The 22,519-nt window shown below is 41.9% G+C and overlaps 2 protein-coding genes across 11 annotated transcripts in view; one reads left to right on the top strand and one right to left on the bottom strand.

The window, feature by feature from the left end:
• Positions 1-213: 213 nt before the first annotated feature.
• LOC109899058 (rho GTPase-activating protein 22-like) lies at positions 214-14,381 on the top strand. Its single transcript, XM_020494109.2, has 8 exons — positions 214-398; positions 4,830-4,955; positions 5,595-5,811; positions 6,024-6,156; positions 6,255-6,328; positions 6,713-6,834; positions 10,115-11,288; positions 11,572-14,381. Exons 1-8 carry the CDS (start codon positions 347-349, stop codon positions 11,750-11,752), a joined length of 2,079 nt encoding a protein of 692 aa, XP_020349698.1. The 5' UTR covers positions 214-346; the 3' UTR covers positions 11,753-14,381.
• The window catches only part of LOC109899560 (mitogen-activated protein kinase 8), a 32,113-nt gene continuing 22,467 nt past the window's right edge, over positions 12,874-22,519 (bottom strand). For 6 of the 10 annotated variants that reach the window (XM_031835910.1, XM_020494900.2, XM_020494903.2 and 3 more), the window contains one exon: positions 12,874-18,234. In XM_031835910.1, coding sequence (XP_031691770.1) covers positions 18,062-18,234 — 173 coding nt within the window. In that variant the 3' untranslated portion in view covers positions 12,874-18,061. Of the gene's footprint in view, positions 18,240-22,519 lie in introns of all 10 variants that reach the window. The other 4 variants (XM_031835912.1, XM_031835913.1, XM_031835914.1 and 1 more) reach the window with 1 other exon arrangement.

Below are 22,519 nucleotides of genomic sequence, written 5' to 3'. Positions count from 1 at the left end.
TTGTGTACTGTGCTACACTGTGCTGCTAACTCTCTCTGTCCTATCATGCCCTGCTGGCACACAGGACCAGCCCTGCTTGGCACACACACCTGGCTGCGTGTGGACAGTGAACTCTACCCCCTGCAAAGCCAGACAGCTGATAACTGACATGGCACAGCTGTAGCCCCTCTCCCCTTGTCCTCTCCCCACGTCCAACCTCTCCACTTGCTCTGCTCTCGCTGCTCTGTGACTGTCACCCAGCTGGGTGTGCACTCTCCTGTTGGCTACCCTCGCCCTCATTCCTTGCTCGGTTGCCACGTTGTTACACTGTCGCCTGCCTGTCTGGCCCTGCTTCTCCAGAGCTAGTATGGGGCAAGACTGTTGCAAGCTCCACAAACCCCAGATGGTCTACACTGTGGGTAAGAGCACCTTGTGCGTGCGTGTCTGTTTGTCTTTCTGCCTGCCTGCCACTGTCTGCAGTGTTCAGATGTAAACACCTTGGTGGTGAACAGGTTGATGGTTCTGTATATGTTCAGCGACGATCATGCAATGTGTGGCTAGCTCAGTTGTAAATTAGTGGGGCAACCAGAGAGAAGCAACTGAACTCTAAACTGCTTGTACACACACACACACACACACACGCACAACCACACCCTGTCACTACTTACTGCTGGGGGTTGCATGTGTCTCTGACAGAACATTCAATAATGCAGTATCATCACAATTAATACATGACAGAATATCCAAATCAATCACTTTAATCTGGGCCCTTTCCACCTTCTCTGCTACTGTATTTACACAGACATTTGGCTTTGGTGTATGTATGTGCTCTAGCTGACCCTCCCTCTGTCTGTCTGTTCCTCTGACTCGGGTGATAAATCTGAAAGAGAAAGTGTGTCTGTCTGTCCCTCTGTTCAGAGAAGGGAAAGTGCTAACCCTGTTGACCGTCATTCATGAACAGCCACTGACAGCCTATATAAACCACATGAATGTCAATAACGTCAACACCCACTGGTTGCTAGACGACCGCGCTTGTGACTGCTTCATGATAGAGTGAGAGAGAGAGGTGTCCAGTGTCACTGGGCCATTACATTAGTTTTTTCCAACTGCTTACACATAAAATCTTTTCATGTCACGATTTTTGAAACCTCTCATTCAAAGTGCAAAACTACACACCAAATATCCAAAACCATAAGCTATTTCTCAGCCTTTGACTCAGTTGTCAATTGCATAAAACACTTTTTTCAAAACACTACACACAATTCTCTACCTATAACACAAAAATCTAACAGGAAGTGACTTGCTTTCCTTTTCCAAACACAACCAATCAAAATGCTACACTTATTCACCAGGTCACACACACACTCCTCACATGTGCAAACACTAATAGCTTAACTGATCACTGAGAGTCCAGCCCAATTTGAGTTGATTTACAGTGGCGTCCATAATTAGAACCTTCAGAAATGAGAACAGGTATGCAACTATCTAATGACTATACTAATATGGTTTTGGCCAACAATGCAATTAGGATTCGAGAGATAAGAGAGCATATCTTGAATAATGACACCATATTTAACAACATCAATGCTGTAAGCCTGTCGACCATACAACGCATCCTCCAACGGTACCGAGTGACGATGAAACAACTTTACAAGGTGCCATTTGAGAGAAACTCAAGAATAGAGTCAAGAATATGCGACATGACTTTGTAGAGGTATGTATGCAACACTACTTCCAGTATTTCAGACATACCATATTTACTCATCTGTATATCCTTTTCTCTGTTACAGAGAGTATTGGAGCTGGATGCCCATGTAATTCGCATTAATTTATTTATGTGGATGAGGTTGGCTTCAACCTCACCAAAACCAGGCGCCGCGGAAGAAATGTAATAGGACAGAGGGAAATTTACCAATGTCCCTGGACAGCGTGGGGGTAATATAACTCTGTGTGCTGCCATCACTCAAAACGGGGTCTTCCATCACAATGCCACACTGGGTCCGTACAACACCGGCCATATGCTCACTTTTCTGGATGCAATTTACACAATGCTTGTCCCTGATCCAGATCAGGAGCCTGCTAGATTTGTGGTTTTATGGGACAATGTTAGTTTTCACCGGGCTGTTCTGGTCCAAAACTGAAACATAGAGGTTGCCTCTGTCCAAGGTTGGATACGCCATGCTAGGAGATACTTCCCTCCATGTTTGGCAAGAGAGAACTTATCATGTGATGTGGACGAAGTATTGTGGCTAGACCCAGGCCGGAGAAGAGATGAAGCATGGCCTAGCACTGGTGACTGCCCCCCCCCCATACCAATTCCTGGACTGCCCCCCCCCCCCCCACACACACAATTGTGGTCTTTACTGTATTCTAAGGAATATACTTTTGGTTTACATATGTTTATGGTTTTGTTGTATGCTACTGTATACAACAGTAATGTTTGGCCTAATAAATATTTTCTGTTTCTACATTGCATTGGTGTTTACAGTGTACTTGTTACCCCTCTCAGCAGATTACTTTCACTGTAGAACATTGTATTGAAATGTAGATATAAGCCTATGAAAGACCAAAGAGCTATAGATTTAGAACAACAGTGTTTACATGGTATATCCATGTATTATTATGAAAGCAGTGATGCAAATGCTTCATTCTGACATGTGTTTATGGCATTTTGAATGCAGTGTTACACTTTGAAGGAGATGTGAGGCATTTTGCATTTTGTGTGTGCAGTTTTGGGAATTGTGTGTAGAGTTTTGAAAATAGGAGACAGTTTTGAAAATGTGTGTAAGCAGTTGGAAAAACCTAACTACTACCAAAACACGAGCGAGAGAATGGCAGACAGGACTGATAGGGAAGGGGAGACAGTGAATGTACAACTAACAACTGCAACAAGGGATAGGGAGAAGGATAACTTTTTTTTGAGCATGGCGTTATTTCTCTTACAGCATATTGGATGACTGTCATTCAGATTCCATTCACCCAGCTCAATCTAACATTGATAGGTTTAGCCTACTACATGATAAGGGAATTTGCCTTATACCCACCCCACATCGTTGTCATCATATTAACGTTATAGTCAACAAACAACATTGATAAAAAATATAAACTCAACATATAAAGAGTTGGTCCCATGTTTCATGAGCTTAAATTAAATATCCCTAATATCCCATTTCCTTATGCCCAAAAATGTTATTTCTCTAAAATGTTGTGCACAAATTTGTTTACATCCATGTTAATGAGCATTTCTCCTTTGCCAAGATAATCCATCCATCTGTCAGGTGTGGCACATCAAGAAGCTGATTAAACAGCATGATCATTACACAGATGCAGTTTTGTCAAATGGTCTCAAATTTGGAGGGTGTGTGCAATTGGCATGCTGACTGCAAGGAATGCCCCCCAGAGCTGTTGCCAGAGAAATTCATGTTAATTTCATAACATTATAATGTTATTTTAGAGAATTTGGCAGTACGTCCAACCGGCCTCACAACCGCAGACCATGTTTAACCACGCCAGCCCATCAACACACAATTGTGTTCTGTTGATGGCAATTTGAATGCACACAGATGCCGTGACGAGATCCTGAGGCCCATTGTTGTGCAATTCATCCGCCACCATCATCTCATGTTTCAGCATGATAATGCACGGCCCCATGTCACAAGGATCTGTACACATGTCCTGGATACTGAAAATGTTCCAGTTTTTCCATGGCCTGCATACTCACCAGACATGTCACCTATTGAGCAGGTTTCGGATACACTGGATCGACGTGTACGACAGCGTGATCCAGTTCCCGCCAATATCCACAAACTTTGCACAGCCATTGAAGAGGAGTGGGACAACATTCTACAGGCCACAATCAACAGCCTGATCAACTCTATGTGAAGGAGATGTATTACGATGCATTAGGCAAATGCTGGTCACACCAGATACTGACTGGTATAAGGTATCTGTGACCGACAGATGCATATCTGTATTCCCAGTCATGTGAAATCCATAGATTAGGGCCTCATTTCTTTATTTGACAGATTTTATTTTATGAACTGTAACTCAGTAAAATCTTTGAAATTGTTGCATCATGTTTATATTGTTGTTCAGTGTAGAACTAACGCGTTACAGTTTAGCAATTACACCGGTGGGCCCCGGTGGCAATAAATTAATAAAACCGACAGCTTACCTTGACTTGGACGAGTTACACTGCCTTAGCCAACTAGCTAGCATAAATAGCATTCTTGTCCTTTTGAGTCAGGTTGTTGAGTAGACTAAATTAGCTGCATTTATCTCTAAGGTAAACTAAAAGGGGGGAAAAATACAAAACATATCTATCTATCTCTCTGTCTCTGATGCTTCTCCTTCATTTTTTAAGAAATTGAAATGTCCAAAACTGTTCAACTATTCTTTATCTCTCTTTGAGTCAACTACTCACCATACTTTATGCACTGCAGTGTTAGATAGCTGTAGCTCATGCTTTCAGTACAAGATTCATTCTCTAATCCTTTGATTGGTTGGACAACATGGAGGATGTTCTCTGGAAGTTGTCAAAGTAATTGTGTAATCTATGGAAGGGAGTGAGAACCATGAGCCTTCTAGGTTTTGTATTGAAATCAATGTACCCAGAGGACATAAAATAGCTATCCTCCGGCTACACCACGGTGCTACCCTAGAGGGCGCTGTTGAGGCTACTGTAGACATTTATTGCAAAACAGTGTGTTTTAATAACTTATTTGGTGATGTGAATATATTTAGTATAATTTTATCCAAAAAAAGTATAAAATTTGTAATGTTTCAATATTTTTGGATGGTCCTCCCTTTCCTCCTGAGGAGCCTCCACTGATGTGTGTGTTTGTTTGCAGGAGGCAGTGGAAAGAAGGATCGTTCAGGTCTGAGCGAGTCTTTCCTGTTGATGGCTAACTCTCAGAGAGACATGGAGGAGTGGGTCAGAGCCATACGAAGAGCCATATGGGCCCCGCTAGGAGGAGGTAACACTTTCACACACACACACACACAGACATACACACACTCTCTCATACACACAGACACAAACAGTAGCAAGAAAAGTATAAAATCCCTTTGGAATTACCTGGATTTCTGTATAAATAAGTCATCAAATTTGATCTGATTTTCATCTAAGTCACAACAAAATACAAACATAGTGTGCTTAAACTAATAACACACACATTATTGTATTTTCGTGACTATATTGAATATATCATTTAAACATTCACATTGTATGTTGGAAAAAGTATGTGAACCCTTTGGCTAATGACTAAGCTCATTGGAGTCAGGAGTCAGCTAATCTGGAGTCCAATCAATGAGACAAAATTGGAGATGTTGGTTAGAGCTGCCTTGCCCTATAAAAAACACTCACAAAATCTGAGTTTGCTATTCACAAGAAGCATTTCCTGATGTTAACCATGCCTCGAACAAAAGAGATCTCAGAATACCTCAAAGTAAGAATTGTTGATTTACATAAAGCTGGAAAGAGTCTCACACACAAGCACACACACACACACACACACACACACTAAACTGGCTTACGTGTGTGTGTGTGTGTGTGTGCTTGTGTGTGAGTGCCTGTGTTTGTGTGTGTGCTTGGCATCTGGGTGCCATTGCGCTAGGTATCTTCGGGCAGCATCTGGAAGAGACGATGCAGTGTGAGAGTGGGTGTGGCAGCAGCAGCAAGACTGTGGTGCCTCTGCTGGTGCACCAGTGTGTGTGTTTTATACACCAGTACGGCCTTACAGAGGAGGGGCTGTTTAGAATGCCTGGACAGACCAATCATGTACAAGAGCTGCAGGATGCCTTCGACTGTGGGGAGAAACCACTGTTTGACAGGTAGGAGAAGTACTTTACTTTCAAATGACAGGTAACACAACATTATGTAACACCACACACAACACGGACAGGTAGATGGGCTCAGTTTTAATGATGTTTAACAGATTATCTACAGATACAGAATATTTAAACATTATCATGTAAAGAGGAAAACACAATGTATGACCGTGAACTGTACTGACCTCTCACCCTGACCTGTCCTGATTTGAAAGTAACACTGATGTCCACACGGTGGCATCCCTGCTGAAGCTTTACCTCAGAGAGCTGCCGGAGCCTGTGGTGCCTTTCAACAAATACACAGAATTCCTCTCCACCGCTCAGCTACTGACCAAGGACAAGGAGGAGGTGTGTGTGTGTGCGTGTGAGTGACACGCGCGCCACAAGTAGTAATGCTCTCATTCAAACCCTAATGAATAATGATAGCGACATTTGTCCTTTTGAAGGGGATCTTTGAGCTGGGCAGGCAGGTGAGGACTCTTCCTCAGGTCAACTACAACCTCCTGAAATACATCTGCAGGTAAACAGATTATAATTATGTCATCTATGAGAACTGAGTATTGCAGAGTCTCTCCTACAGTATCTCTCTCTAGTCTCCTCCATCTCTGTAAATATTATTAATACATAATGACATAATCTCTATAGATACTGATGTTAATACATGTCTGGCTTCCATCTCTATGATTACTATCAATACATCTTCAATGACATCATCATTCTAGATATACATCTTTAATGACATCACCTAATACTATAAATAGGTGTTTAATGACATCAGAAGGCAGCTGAGGCAGCAGAACAAGGCAGATCACACAGATGGTGCAAACAGCATGACTCACCATCACCTCTCATACTAAATCTGTGCGTGCGTGCGAACCTGTGTGGGTGTATATTTGCACTATAGATTCCTAGATGAGGTCCAGTCTCACTCCAGTCAGAACAAGATGAGTGTTCAGAACCTGGCCACTGTGTTCGGACCCAACATCCTCCGACCCAAGATGGAGGATGCACAAACCAGGATGGAGGGTAGATACCAATGAATTTTCCACTCGAATGACACACGCGCTATTTTAATTTTAGATTTTTTTGATTTCACCTTTATTTAACCAGGTAGGCTAGTTGAGAAAAAGTTCTCATTTACAACTGCGACCCGGCCAAGATAAAGCAAAGCAGTTCTACACATACAACAACACAAAGTTACACATGGAATAAACAAACATACAGTCAATAATACAGTAGAAAAAAATCTACATACATTGTGTGTAAATGAGGTAAGATAAGGGAGGCAATAAATAGGCCATGGTGGTGAAGTAATTCCAATATAGCAATTCAACACTGGAAAAGTAGATGTGCAGAAGATGATTGTGCAAGTAGAGATACTGGGGTGCAAAGGATAAAAAATATTTAAAAAATACAGTATGGGGATGAGGTAGTTGGATGGGCTATTTACAGATGGGCTATATACAGGTGCAATGATCTGTGAGCTGCTCTGACAGCTGGTGCTTAAAGCTAGTGAGGGAGATATGTGTCTCCAGCTTCAATGATTTTTGCAGTTCGTTCCAGTCATTGGCAGCAGAGAACTGGAAGGAAAGGCGGCCAAAGGAGAAATTAGCTTTGGGGTTGACCAGTGAGATATACCTGCTGGAGCGTGTGCAATGGGTGGGTGCTGCTATGGTGACCAGTAAGATAAGGCGGGGCTTTACCTAGCAAAAACTTGTTGATGACCTGGAGCCAGTGGGTTTGGCGACGAGTATGAAGCGAGTGCCCGCCAACGAGAGCATACAGGTCGCAGTGGTGGGTAGTATATGGAGCTTTGGTGACAAAACGGGTGGCACTGTGATAGACTTGTTTGTTGAGTAGAGTGTTGGAGGCTATTTTGTAAATGACATCGCCAAAGTCGAGGATCGGTAGGATGGTCAGTTTTACGAGGATATGTTGGCAGCATGAGTGAAGGATGCTTTGTTGCGAAATAGGAAGCCAATTCTAGATTTAATTTTGGATTGGAGATGTTTAATATGAGTCTGGAAGGAGAGTTTACAGTATAGCCAGAAGTATACAGAATGGTGTCCTCTGCGTAGAGGTGGATCAGAGAATCACCAGCAGCAAGAGGGACATCATTGATGTATACAGAGAAAAGAGTCTGCCCGAGAATTGAACCCTGTGGCACCCCCATAGAGACTGCCAGAGGTCCAGACAACAGGCCCTCCGATTTGACAGCCTGAACTCTATCAGAGAAGTAGTTTGTGAACCAGGCAAGGCAATCATTTGAGAAACCAAGGCTATTGAGTCTGCCGATAAGAATGTGTTGAGTCGAAAGCCTTGACCAGGACGATGAATACGGCTGCACACTATTGTCTCTTATTGATGGCGGTTATGATATTGTTTAACACCTTGATCGTGGCTGAAGTGCACCCATGACCAGCTCTAAAACCAGATTGCATAGCGGAGAAGGTACGGTGGGATTCGAAATGGTCGGTAATCTGTTTGTTAACTTGGCTTTCGAAGAGCTTAGAAAGGCAGGGTAGGTTAGATATAGCTCTGTAGCAGTTTGGGTCTAGAGTGTCTCCCCCTTTAAAGAGGGGGATGACTGTGGCTGCTTTCCAATCTTTGGAAATCTCAGACATACGAAAGGAGGTTGAACAGGCTAGTAATAGGGGTAACAGCAGATCATTTTAGAAAGAGAGGGTCCAGATTGTCTAGCCCGGCTGATTTGTAGGGGTCCAGATTTTGCAGCTCTTTCAGAACATCAGCTATCTGGATTTGGGTGAAGGAGAAATGGGGAGGCCAGGGGGAGTTGCTGTGGGAAGTGCAGGGCTGTTGACCGGGGTAGGGGTAGCCAGGTGGAAAGCATGGCCAGCCGTAGAAAAATGCTTATTGAAATTCTCAATTATAGTGGATTTATTGGTGGTGACAGTGTTTCCTAGCCTCAGTGCAGTGGGCAGCTGGGAGAAGGTGCTCTTATTCTCCATGGATTTACAGTGTCCCAGAACCTTTTTGAGTTTGTGCTGCAGGATGCAAGTTTCAGAGGCAGGCAATGAGGCAGTGATCACAGAGATCTTGTTTGAAAAAAGCAGAGTTGTATTTGGAGGGCAAGTTGGTTAGGATGATTTCTATGAAGGTGCCCGTGTTTACAGCTTTGGGGTTGTACCTGGTAGGTTCATTGATAATTTATGTGAGATTGAGGCCAAGCTTAGATTGTAGGATGGCCGGGGTGCATGTCCCAGTTTAGGTCACCTAGCAGCACGAGCTAGATGGGTGGCAAAGATAGATGATTCACATATGGTGTCCAGAGCACAGGGTGGTCTATAGCAAGCAGCAATGGAGAGAGACTTGTTTCTGGAAAGGTGGATTTTTAAAAGTATAAGCTCGAATTGTTTGGGTACAGACCTGGATAGTAAGACAGAATTCTGCAGGCTTTCTCTGCAGTAAATTGCAACACTGCCCCCTTTGGCAGTTCTATCTTGTCGGAAAATGTTATAGTTAGGGATGGAAATGTCAGGGTTTTTGGTGGTCTTTCTAAGCCATGATTCAGACATGGCTAGGACATCCGGGTTGGCAGAGTGTGCTAAAGCAGTGAATGAAACAAACTTAGGGAGGAAGCTTCTAATGTTAACATGCATGAAACCAAGGCTTTTACGGTTACAGAGGTCAACAAATGAGAGCACCTGGGGAATAGGAGTGGAGCTAGACACTGCAGGGTCTGGATTAACCTCTACATCACCAGAAGAACAGAGGAGGAGTAGGATAAGGGTACGGCTAAAGTATATAAGAACTGGTCATCTGGTATGTCCAGAACAGAGAGTAAAATGAGCAGGTTTCTGGGCGCGATAGAATAGATTCAAGGCATAATGTACAGACAAAGGTATGGTAGGATGTGGATACAGTGGAGGTAAACCTAGGTATTGCGTGATGATGAGAGAGATATTGTCTCTAGAATGTGTGGGAGGTGGAACTAAAGGGTTGGATAAGGTATATTGAGCAGGGATAGAGGCTCTACATTGAAATAAGACAATAATCCCTAACCAGAGCAAACTTACCATAACATTTCATGTGGGTATTTGTAAAATGATAAAAGGAAGCCAAATTTAAGTTCTATCTTTTCTTTTACAATGTCAATGAAAAGGAGGAATTGTTTAACCAGAGTTTAAAGCCAGTATATGTCATTTATTTCTCAGCTAATCGGCAACCCTGTGATTTTTTTTGTTGAAAATGTGAAGCATTGGGCTGGAGAAAGCATTTTCAGAGTCTGGAAAAACGCTATGTATTAATCCTATCAATAACCATTTTCTTTTTTTCTACCCTGCAGGCAGTTCCCAGGTGCAGCACCTGATGACCATACTGATCAGTGAACACTCTCGTCTGTACCAGGGAGAGGCAGAGACTCCCAGGGAGGACCAATTTGCCCCTGCTCCAACTCCCTATCCCCAGGCCCCCCCAATTCACCAATGCATGGTGGAGTGGCTCTCACAGCAGAGCCCCACCAACCCCACCCAGCCCTATCCCTCCCTGGGACAGACCCCTAACACCCCAAGTCAGGAACCACTTCAACCCATCCCAACCTCCAGTGGCTCCTCTCTCAAAACTGACCACCCTGGATCAACCACCCAGGGAAGAAAAGAGGGGTATTCTGAGGGAAAGAGTGACGGAAGAACAGAAGGAAAGATGGAGAGAAAGAGTGAAGGAAAGAATGAAAGAACGCTCTCGGGTGGTAGTGGTGCAGCGCTCGGTCCCAGTAAACAGCCCAAAAGCCTGTCTTCATGGAGGTCCTCCTTGAAGGGCAGGTCGGGGTCAATAGGGGTGAGGGGGAAGATAGGAGGGTCAGTGGTTGACATGTCGACTGTCACCGGGGGCAACTGGCGGATGAACGGCTTGTCACCCTTCCACAGTCACCGATGGACCGCTTTGACCGGCAAACGACTCAAAGAGTCCTCGCTTTCCCTGACAGAGACACACAAAGACTCTCTGCCAGACTCCTATACTGGGTCCTCTTTGTCGATAAAATACTCTTCACACTCCCAAAGAAGCTTGCTAAAAGACTCATCTCCTTTACATATAGACTCTTCCAGTTCTAGTATAGACTCCTCCTTTCCCAATATAAAGACCTCCATCTCTGTCAAAAACTCCTCCCATTCCAACAGGCTCTCGACCTATGACAACGTTACCATCGATTCCTGCAGTCTGAGCTTGCCCGGTGGAAGCCCCTCCCCCTGGACCTCCTATGAGATCTCATTGGCTGAATCTACAGAAACTGATCGCACCACACTGAACTCTGTGGCGGGGTCCTCGGGGTCCTCGGTGCCAGGGTCCAGTAGCTCTGCTCTGGAGCTGTGTGTGAGCAGCGCTGGCTGCAGCAAGGGTGACCCTGGAGATGACATCACAGGTCTGAGGTCAGGGGTCAATGAGGGTCTGTTTAGCCTTGTGACAGATCTGAAGGAGGAGCTGAGGCGACAGAGGTTCAGCTATGAGACACAAATACGCAAGTAAAAACGACCTTCTTGTTGCAATGGTAATGGTACAGTATGTTGTGTTATGTGTGCATGTGTGCACATAATATAATAAATGTCATTTAGCAGACACTTTTATCCAAAGCGACTTAGTCATGCATGCAAACATTTTACATTTAGGTGGTCCCATGAATCAAACCCACAAACCCACTAGCGATGCTCTACCAACTGAACTACAGAGGACTTATGTGTGTGTGTACACATCCATGTGTGTCTGCTGTACTCTCTAACCCTCTCTCTCTGCTCTCTTTCTTCCCAGATTGGAGGAGTCATATTCAGGTCTTCGTCTCCAGTCTGGTCGTTTAGAAGAGGATCTTAACCAGGAGAAGAAGAGGTTCCGCATGCTGGAGATCCGACTGGGGAACTCTAAACGCGCAAGGCAGGATGCAGAGACTTGGAATGTTCTTCTGCAGAAAGAGAAAAAGTTCTGGGAGACCTGACCACTGGCACACAAACCAGCTAGACCTGAGCTGACAGTGTCAGCCCATTGAGCTAAAGCCTAGGCATTCACTATGGGAGCTAACACAGGTCAAGTTTAATTCTGCTACACTCAGAAAAAATGTAAGAAAAATAATGAAAGTCTTGAATTAAACAGGAAAGTACTATCTGAGCTTGTTCAACAAGAAATGCTATATTTTGTGTTTCATTGCAAAATGTTTTGCTACTGTGTGCTCTAATGAACACAACCTAAGTGTCTCTCCGCCTGTGTATTTAGGACTAGGTTTAATATGTGTCCATGAAACCGGACCCTAGAGTATTCATTCAGAGGTTGCTCAAGACTGTTGTGATACAGAAGGAGTTTTATGTTTTTCTTATCTGAAGTCTACTGCTGTCTATTACTCTGTATGCATCGTCATTCTTGGTAACTGTGGGCCAGTTTCACAGAAACAGATTTAGCCTAGTCCTGGACTATGAAGCACTTTCAATGGAGATGGCCCATTGAGTTTATTTCAGGATTAGGTTTACGCCAGGATTCAGTCCGATTGCGCTTTGTTGGCTATGCACCTCTTAAAGGTCATTTTCCTGTGTTTGTGGAGACAGCATTCATGGTAAATGCTACATATGTTGGCTAAATTGGAAATTACCATTAAATGTCATGTTATAACATGGATCGCCTGCTGATAGGTTTGAATCCCTGCCTTAATCTTTGTCTGAGAAACCACCTTTGTGTGTACTAGATGGTTATTGATCTCTTTAAAGATGAACCTCTAAATGGTTAAATGTGATACTTACTGAGCTAACACTGTACTGTTAAAAAAAAAAAACCTCTCAGGTGTTCTAAATATTCTGGTCTGAGAGATGATGTATCTCTATTCCCGTACTTGAATACTCTTCTGAAATAGACAACTTTTACCACGCCACGGTTTCACCACACTACAGAACATTTTGCTGACTTGTTTCTGATTTAAGAAACAGGCCTTGTTTATCATAGCGATATCAGAAACAGACTTTTGCACAGACTCAAACTGACCAGACTAATGAAAGCCTCTGAGCATTTGTCATTATAAACTAATGTCCTTACAAGAAGTATGCGTTGAGAATAAAAACAATTCAAACAGAATCAAATTCAACCCTTTATTTGCAGAAGTTGAAGGTTGACATTGACCGACCATTTCCAGTGTGTACATTACTGTGGGTCTGTAGTAAGACCTTGTCCAGATCAAAAGGCTAACATTTACATAACCGTCCTTTGTGGAAAACACCACGAAACCTGGGTTGCGTTCAAGAGTGTGAAACGTAATATATTGATTCCATGAATAAGAACTGAGATGCACCCATATCTATTTGCACGTTCCACAATGTTGTACCCTCTTGAATGCAGCCTTGTTTCTGGTGTGCGATAGGCCTGACCACAGACAGGGAATGGGTCCAGTTCCAAACATAAACAGGGCCTATAGGGATTGAACGGCGAGGAGCCATCAAATACATTTTAATCCAAAAAAAAGGAAAAAATGTCGAGCAGCAAACCTTTTCAATCCCCTGGAGAACATCCATCTAACATACAAATCAACCACTCATTACCTACTCTATAGTCTACAAATCATATTACAAAAAATAGAGAAATGAAAAGACATAGTACTTTTGAATTAAATATACATTACATACAACTCTAGCAGTCTTCTAACATTGACAATGGTACATTTTCAAAAAAAAACAAAAAAAATATGCACATGTTTTCTCAAATTTCTTTTCACAAATATTTTTCTTAATATTAACAACATTTGAAATATATATTTTCAAATACCGTCCTGACTGGTTGCATCAAGGCCTGGTATGGGAATTGCGCCGTCCACGACTGCAAGGCTTTCCAGCGAGTGGTGAGGACGGCCCAGTACATTACTGGGACCGTGCTGCCACCCATCCAGGACATTTACTCAAAACGGTGCCTGAGGAAGGCCTGCAGCATCATCCTCAAGGACCCCACACACCCCAGCCACGAGCTGTTCACTCCCTTACCGTCGGGCAGATGGTATCGGAGCATGATGTCTAATACCAAAAGGCTCAGAGACAATTTCTATCTACAAGCCATCTGCTGACTGCTGAACACTTGAACTGGACTGACCACCTTCACTGACTCTCCGCATTTCAGCACACACCCACACAGATATACACACACACACACATCACAACTGCTACCAGACTTAATATGATTGCTAAATACTTCACAATTGAAACACTTGATCCCCCCATAACACATGTAAATATTGGAATATAAATTGTGCCATCCTGTTTTATACTTATGCTCAAATGTGTATTGTATTCTACTGAGCCATTTACTTTATGTTCTTATTCTAATCTTTTATTATTTCTAATTGTTGTTTGCATTGTAAAGAAAAAACCTAAGTATTTCCTTGGATGGTGTATACCATGTGTATCCTATACATATGGCTAATAAAACTTTAAAGTATCAGCCATCATGTAAAGGAAAAACCTCATAATTCAACAAAAACAAAATCATAAAATGCAACTAACTGGATCGTCAACCCCGTCAGACAGCATAAAAACCATTTCATTTTTACATGTATTGTCCAACAAGTGTTTAAAGTATTGATTGTTTAATTCTAACAGTAGATTATAGAAATAAAATACTTATTTTATAGCACCATACTGTATAATGCTCCAGGGAAAATTTTGTTTGCATGTTTTTCTAGATTCAGAATATAAAACAACATTTAAAAAGTCAACATTATCCCTTAGATCTAGCACAACGAATATCTCAATAGTTTAACCATATGTTGCAGAACAGTGATATATACAGGTTGAAGTCGGACGTTTACATACACTTAGGTTGGAGTCATTAAAACTTGTTTTTCAACCACTCCACAAATTTCTTGTTAACAAACTATAGTTTTGGCAAGTCGGTTAGGACATCTACTTTGTGCATGACACAAGTTATTTTCCAACAATTGTTTACAGACAGATTATTTCAATTATAATTCCCTGTATCACAATCCCAGTGGGTCAGAAGTTTACATACACTAAGTTGACTGTGCCTTTAAACAGCTTGGAAAATTCCAGAAAATTATGTTATGGCTTTAGAAGCTTCTGATAGGCTAATTGACATCATTTGAGTCAATTGGAGGTGTACTGTGCTGTATTTCAAGGCCTACCTTCAAACTCAGTGCCTCTTTGCTTGACATCATGGGAAAATCAAAAGAAATCAGCCAAAACCTCAGAAAAAAAACATTTGTAGACCTCCAGAAGTCTGGTTCATCCTTGGAAGCAATTTCCAAATGCCTGAAGGTACCACGTTTATCTGTACAAACAATAGTACGCAAGTATAAACACCATGGGACCACGTATCCATCATACCGCTCAGGAAGGAGACGTGTTCTGTCTCCTAGAGATGAACGTACTTTGGTGCGAAAAGTGCAAATCAATCCCAGAGCAACAGCAAAAGACCCTGTGAAGATGCTGGAGGAAAAAATGCATCTCTATCCACATTTAAACGAGTCCTATAGCAACATAACCTGAAAGGCCGCTCAGCAAAGAAGAAGCCACGGCTCCAAAACTGCCATGAAAAGCCAGACTACGGTTTGGAACTGAACAGGGACAAAGATCATACTTTTTGGAGAAATGTCCTCTGGTCTGATGAAACAAAAATAGAACTGTTTGGCCATAATGACCATCGTTATGTTTGGAGGAAAAAGTGGGAGGCTTGTAAGTCGAAGAACACCATCCCAACCATGAAGCATGGGGGGTGCAGCATCATGTTGTGGGGGTGCTTTGCTGCAGGAGGGACTGGTGCACTTCACAAAACATCATGAGGTAGGAAAATTATGTGGATATATTGAAGCAACATCTCAAGGCATCAGGAAGTTAAAGCTTGGGCTTCCAAATTGACAATGACCCCAAGCATACTTCCAAAGTTGTGGCAAAATGGCTAAAGGACAACAAAGTCAAGGTATTAGAATGGCCATCACAAAGCCTTGACCTCAATCCTATAGTAAATTTGTGGCAGAACTGAAAAAGTGTGCATGAGCAAGGAGGCCTACAAGCCTGACTCAGTTACACCAGCTCTGTCAGGAGGAATGGGCCAAAATGCACCCAACCTATTATGGGAAGCTTGTGGAAGGCTACCTGAAACGTTTGATCATGCTAAACTATTTAAAAGCAATGCTACCAAATGCTAATTGAGTGTATGTAAAACTTCTGACCCACTGGGAATGGGATCAAAGAAATAAAAGCGGAAATAAATAATTCTCTATACTATTATTATTCTGACATTCTTAAAATAAAGTGGTGATCCTAACTGACCTAAAACAGGGTATTTTTTACTACGATTAAATTTCAGGAATTGTGAAAACCTGAGTTTAAATGTATTTGGCCAAGGTGTATGTAAACCTCTGACTTCAGCTGTATATATTTTCAGAATATTGACAAAATATTGACCTTAAGGGGGTTAGCCATCAGTGATGGAGATGACACGCCACTGATGGAGTTGACAACAAAATACATATTTTTTGCATTTAAAAATAAAACTTCAATACAAACATTTGTAAAATATAGAACATTATTTATTTGAAAATTCCCAATAAAAATATAACCATTATATAATATATTTCAGCACTCTGACGGAGTTGACGTTAGACAAAAATGTGACGGACTTTGATTTCAATATTGTTTCTTTAAATCTATAAAGTAGATCACTTTGCAGACCATGAGTGGTTTTGTTGCACTATATGTAATGAGGACAATAAGAAAAGGTTCATGAGGTGTAGCTGACCCGGATCATTCTTGATTAATTTATGATTGTAGACAAATCTGACGGAGTTCATCAAATCTCCTGACAATTTCTTTTAGGAATCACAGTTCTGAGAGAAATATTCATTTAAGTCAGAGGTCTAATGCAAAAAACTATCTAAGATCCCTTTTCAGTTAATATTCATTATTGCCGTTTTTAAGAATTTTAAACACTTTTTTGGAGAGTTTGAAATTGCCCCCCTTGGCTCCAGAAAAGGACATTTCCAGGCATAGAGCCAACATGGAAATTTGTAATATTGAAAATATTTAGAAAATTCCAAAAGCAAATCTTTCACCTTATAAAATTCCCCTAAATGTAATTTTTAGGATCAAATAATGCAACAAAATAAACATTAAAAATAAAGTTTATATGCCGGTTAAGGATTGTCCCGACTTTCAAAAATCCCTGAACTGTAAGAGCACTTAAATCAAATCAATGGGGCTGGGAGTTTTTCCTGGTCCTGTGACCTGAGGAACGACTCCTGGCCCCACCAATAAAACATAAGCAGCCTTTGTCCCTTCCCCTTGGCCCTAACCCTTTGATGTTTGCAGACCTGTACATACCTATCCAAAACCTAAAGATCTGCAAACATTGAAGGGTTAGAGCTAAGTGGGATGGGCCACTGGTTGAAGAAACAAAGCAACAAAGATGGCTAAGTGACAAAGGTATTTGGGCCAGGTGATTTAATGGTTGAATTTAATGCAAAATAAATGTTTTGTCATACCTGTGGTATACGGTCTCATATAACAAAGCTGTCAGTCAATCAGCATTCAGGGCTCGAACAACCCAGTTTATAATAGAAAATAAGTATGTGTTTGTAAGAAAACACTTTCTAATAGGGAAAAGGGGAAAAAGTTCCATCCACTGTGAGATTTGAACCACTATCATTTACAGCATAGACATACACAGCTTGGTGGGACAGAAGCTAACAAGAAAATAAATAAATAAATAAATATAGTAATTTACAGCATGTACACAATCGGCAATGCCTGATATAGGGGACATAGCAAATGAAAGAAGCTGTGCATTTACAAAATAAATTATTTAATTTAAATTTTGTTACGGACTCTTAAAGGGGCAATCTGCAGTTTAAACAACAATAAAGCAGTCACCCCATCACTGTTTTTGGTAAGCAACTTAGTGTTGGGGCTAGAGAAATGTAATCGCTCTGAAATTCATAAACAAAGCTATGGATGCAAGGACTGACCATCCATGATACAGTATCAAAAGTATAATTTTAACCATGTTTTGAGGCTATACACAGTGTTTGTTTACAATTACATTGTTTACAAACAATGGAGGAAACACAATGTAATCATGTTTTGAGACTATACAGAGTTTGTTTACAAACAATGGAGTAAAAGCATTTATATATTATATTCTTCAAGAATCAATTGGTATATATCATTCAATAAAAAAGGCAGAAAAAAAATGTGGCCATCGCAGATTGCCCCTTTAAGTGTTTTAAACTATATACTGTGACAGAAGTGTGTGTGTGTGCATGTTATCTGCAGCAGGCCAGTGCTCCCAGAGAGGTGTGGCTGTCCAGGCTGCTGTCCGTGTCAGAGGTCATGGTGGGTTCACTAGGGTCACTGGGGTCAGTCGACATGGAGGATACGTCATTGCCTGAGGAAGAGGACGAGGGGTGCTGAGGGGAGCTGTCAATCACTGCTGCACCTGTGCTGCGAAAACACACAGGATGACTGATACACCTGTACTAGGAACTAGCATGCACATGCACAAACAAACACACACAGTCCTGCGACATACACACATAATAAGTCACACACACCATAGGGAGCCAGCAGCCTACAACATTATTCACCTCCCTTCTATGAGTTAGAGAAAGCGCACTTGTAGTTGTTTTGTTTGGAACACAGCCCTGCATCCGCGCCATCACACAATTATTGTTGTTGTTTACGCAATCCAAAAATGGTCCATTATAAATCTAAATCTGGGTCAGGTCGTAATCATTTGAAAGCTTGTTATATTGCCAACATTACTAGCTAAATTATATAATATTATCTTTCAGTTTTAGGCTTTCACAAGGCAATTCAGAAAAGCAGATCATAATATTGGTGCGCATAGAATGGCGTCATGAGCGCATTCAGATGCGTGTTCCGTGGCAAATTTTCTTCACAATACATAGGCTCACTCTGTTCAGGACTACCCAGGGTATGACACAATGTCATCTTGTAACTGTACATCAAACATAATGATCATAAACATTGACACTGTATATGACATGAGTTTTATGATATGGAAATGTGAAGTGCACATTTGGACTCAAGGGTGTCTGGCTGCTTGTATGACATCAAAGTGGTATTTATTGTAATCATCAACGTCTCATCTTTCAAAATACTATGAGTCCTCTTAATTTACAGCATTTGCCTCACTCAGACAACAGAACATTTGCTAAAGTTGCCCAGTTTCTGGGAGGAATGGGGGTAACTTATTGTTGCGTGCAGTGCAGTGCTCAAGTTCAGAACCTCTCTCAGTAAAACCCATACAGAGCTGTGGAGAGACATTGAGCTCTGACATCATGTATAGCATGTTACTGTACAGTCACTCCGGTCCAATTTAGGTGCTTATCATCCAAATCTGCCATTTTTTTTCATCCAAATCTGCCATTTTCCGTGGGTACGACGGTGAAGGGCTACATAAAGTTTTGATTCACCACTGCTCTTGGTCAGTTTCAGCTACAAACACCACTCCAACATTGGCATGTGCAGACAGACTCAACTTAAATGGCTTCAGCTTTTTGCTATCATGCCTCTAGCACTGCATCTCAGTGCTAGAGGCATCACTACAGACCCTGATTCAGGCTGTATCACAACCGGCCGTGATTGGGAGTTCCATAGAGTGGCGCACAATTTGCCCAGCATCGTCCGGGATAGGGTTTGGCAGGGGTAGGCCGTCATTGTAAATAAGAATTTGTTCTTAACTGACTTGCCTAGTTAAATAAAGGTACAAAAATAAATACAAAATTCAATGGCGGATTGCAGGCTTAAACATTCTAAACAGTGCCACAAATTTTTCACAATGCTCAAACTAAAACATTTTGTGTGCTTAAAAATGCATATGGCTTATGATATAGTACTGACCTACTATACTAGCCCTGTATAACCCACAATTCATTTTTTATATTTTTTATTTCACCTTTATTTAACCAGGTAGGCAAGTTGAGAACAAGTTCTAATTTACAATTGCGACCTGGCCAAGATAAAGCAAAGCAGTTCGACATATACAACGACACAGAGTTACACATGGAGTAAAACAAACATACAGTCAATAATACAGTATAAACAAGTCTATATACGATGTGAGCAAATGAGGTGAGATAAGGGAGGTAAAGGCAAAAAAGGCCATGGTGGCAAAGTAAATACAATATAGCAAGTAAAACACTGGAATGGTAGATTTGCAATGGAAGAATGTGCAAAGTAGAAATAAAAATAATGGGGTGCAAAGGAGCAAAATAAATAAATAAATTAAATACAGTAGGGAAAGAGGTAGTTGTTTGGGTTAAATTATAGGTGGGCTATGTACAGGTACAGTAATCTGTGAGCTGCTCTGATAGTTGGTGCTCAAAGCTAGTGAGGGAGATAAGTGTTTCCAGTTTCAGAGATTTTTGTAGTTCGTTCCAGTCATTGGCAGCAGAGAACTGGAAGGAGAGGCGGCCAAAGAAAGAATTGGTTTTGGGGGTGACTAGAGAGATATACCTGCTGGAGCGTGTGCTACAGGTGGGAGATGCTATGGTGACCAGCGAGCTGAGATAAGGGGGGACTTTACCTAGCAGGGTCTTGTAGATGACATGGAGCCAGTGGGTTTGGCGACGAGTATGAAGCGAGGGCCAGCCAACGAGAGTGTACAGGTCGCAATGGTGGGTAGTATATGGGGCTTTGGTGACAAAACGGATTGCACTGTGATAGACTGCATCCAATTTGTTGAGTAGGGTATTGGAGGCTATTTTGTAAATGACATTGCCAAAGACGAGGATTGGTAGGATGGTCAGTTTTACAAGGGTCTGTTTGACAGCATGAGTGAAGGATGCTTTGTTGCGAAATAGGAAGCCAATTCGAGATTTAACTTTGGATTGGAGATGTTTGATATGGGTCTGGAAGGAGAGTTTACAGTCTAACCAGACACCTAAGTATTTGTAGTTGTCCACGTATTCTAAGTCAGAGCCGTCCAGAGTAGTGATGTTGGACAGGCGGGTAGGTGCAGGTAGCGATCGGTTGAAGAGCATGCATTTAGTTTTACTTGAATTTAAGAGCAATTGGAGGCCACGGAAGGAGAGTTGTATGGCATTGAAGCTTGCCTGGAGGGTTGTTAACACAGTGTCCAAAGAAGGGCCAGAATAATACAGAATGGTGTCGTATGCGTAGAGGTGGATCAGAGACTCACCAGCAGCAAGAGCAACCTCATTGATGTATACAGAGAAGAGAGTCGGTCCAAGAATTGAACCATGTGGCACCCCCATAGAGACTGCCAAAGGTCCGGACAGCAGACTCTCCGATTTGACACACTGAACTCTATCAGAGAAGTAGTTGGTGAATCATTTGAGAAACCAAGGCTGTCGAGTCTGCCGATGAGGATGTGGTGATTGACAGAGTCGAAAGCCTTGGCCAGATCAATGAATGCGGCTGCACAGTAATGTTTCTTATCGATGACGGTTAAGATATCGTTTAGGACCTTGAGCGTGGCTGAGGTGTACCCATGACCAGCTCTGAAACCAGATTGCATAGCAGAGAAGGTATGGTGAGATTCAAAATGGTCGGAAATCTGTTTGTTGACTTGGCTTTCGAAGACCTTAGAAAGGCATGGTAGGATAGATATAGGTCTGTAGCAGTTTGGGTCAAGAGTGTCCCCCCCTTTGAAGAGGGGGATGACCGCAGCTGCTTTCCAATCTTTGGGAATCTCAGACGACACGAAAGAGGTTGAACAGGCTAGTAATAGGAGTGGCAACAATTTCGGCAGATCATTTTAGAAAGAAAGGGTCCAGATTGTCTAGCCCGGCTGATTTGTAGGGGTCCAGATTTTGCAGCTCTTTCAGAACATCAACATCAAATATAATTATGCCACACTTACAAACCACCCCAAAATAGGTCAATATAACTAACACATAGCCTATATGAAATCCCTATTACTACCATTACTACTAATACCATTACTACTGCCATTGCTACCACTAATACTACTCTTTCTCAACCATAAATACTTCTAGACTAGCAAGCACACCATACTTCAGTAAATGTAACGGTGACTAACCCCATTCCGTACAAATTTTTTTTGCAACCGCAGCATTCAAAGGAGGCTGCAATGAAAACTAATGTGACTGTAGCGTTCTGTGTTGGCATCAAAATCCGGGCTGTGAAATAAGTTTTGATTCAGCGTTGAGTGACATGGTAATGGTCTAAAAGTATTCGAGAAAATATACAAATATGGACCCCTCTGATGCGGTACGTTACATCGTGACGTGTCACTACGTAACATACGTAGTAACTCATTTTGTGCCGTACAACCTCTTTCCACCAGGGAGCACTTCTCTCGCAGATTAAAAACAAGAAAGGGACAGGGTAAGGGGGATACCTGGTCAAAGGTACAACTGAATGCATTCCTTTTTTGTGTCATTACTGCAAGCTATCAAGACTCTCAACAGCCGCGACAGCCGGCGTTTACTTCTGAAGATAACTTTAGCGCCGCCCTAAAAACCCAATTCAAATTCGACACAAACCTTCAAATAGGTATGTAATGACATGTTATATAAACACTTTATAGTGTTTTATTTACATTTTAGATGTGATAAGTTGGACAGATCGGGTGAAAAAAGCTGTTTCCCTACACAACATATCTCCCAGTAGGATTCCCTTTCCCACCCGGCAATTTTAAAAAGACCTGAAGGAGCTCATTGCCGCCTTCAAACATGCAGAGATGGGTAATATGAAGGTCTCGTCATTGATTT

Source organism: Oncorhynchus kisutch, linkage group LG11 (genome assembly GCF_002021735.2).
Source record: "Oncorhynchus kisutch isolate 150728-3 linkage group LG11, Okis_V2, whole genome shotgun sequence".
Taxonomy (NCBI): domain Eukaryota; kingdom Metazoa; phylum Chordata; class Actinopteri; order Salmoniformes; family Salmonidae; genus Oncorhynchus; species Oncorhynchus kisutch.
Note: the sequence above shows the minus strand (reverse complement) of the source record. Positions and strands in the feature narration are given on the sequence as shown.

What these genes read in the sequence shown, in the direction of transcription:
- LOC109899058 (XM_020494109.2), top strand. Translation starts at nt 347, where the DNA reads ATGGGGCAAGACTGTTGCAAGCTCCACAAACCCCAGATGGTCTACACT. An exon ending in GAGAAACCACTGTTTGACAG is followed by an intron (nt 5,812 to 6,023) that starts GTAGGAGAAGTA and finishes CTGATTTGAAAG; the next exon opens with TAACACTGATGTCCACACGG. An exon ending in CTCCTGAAATACATCTGCAG is followed by an intron (nt 6,329 to 6,712) that starts GTAAACAGATTA and finishes TTTGCACTATAG; the next exon opens with ATTCCTAGATGAGGTCCAGT.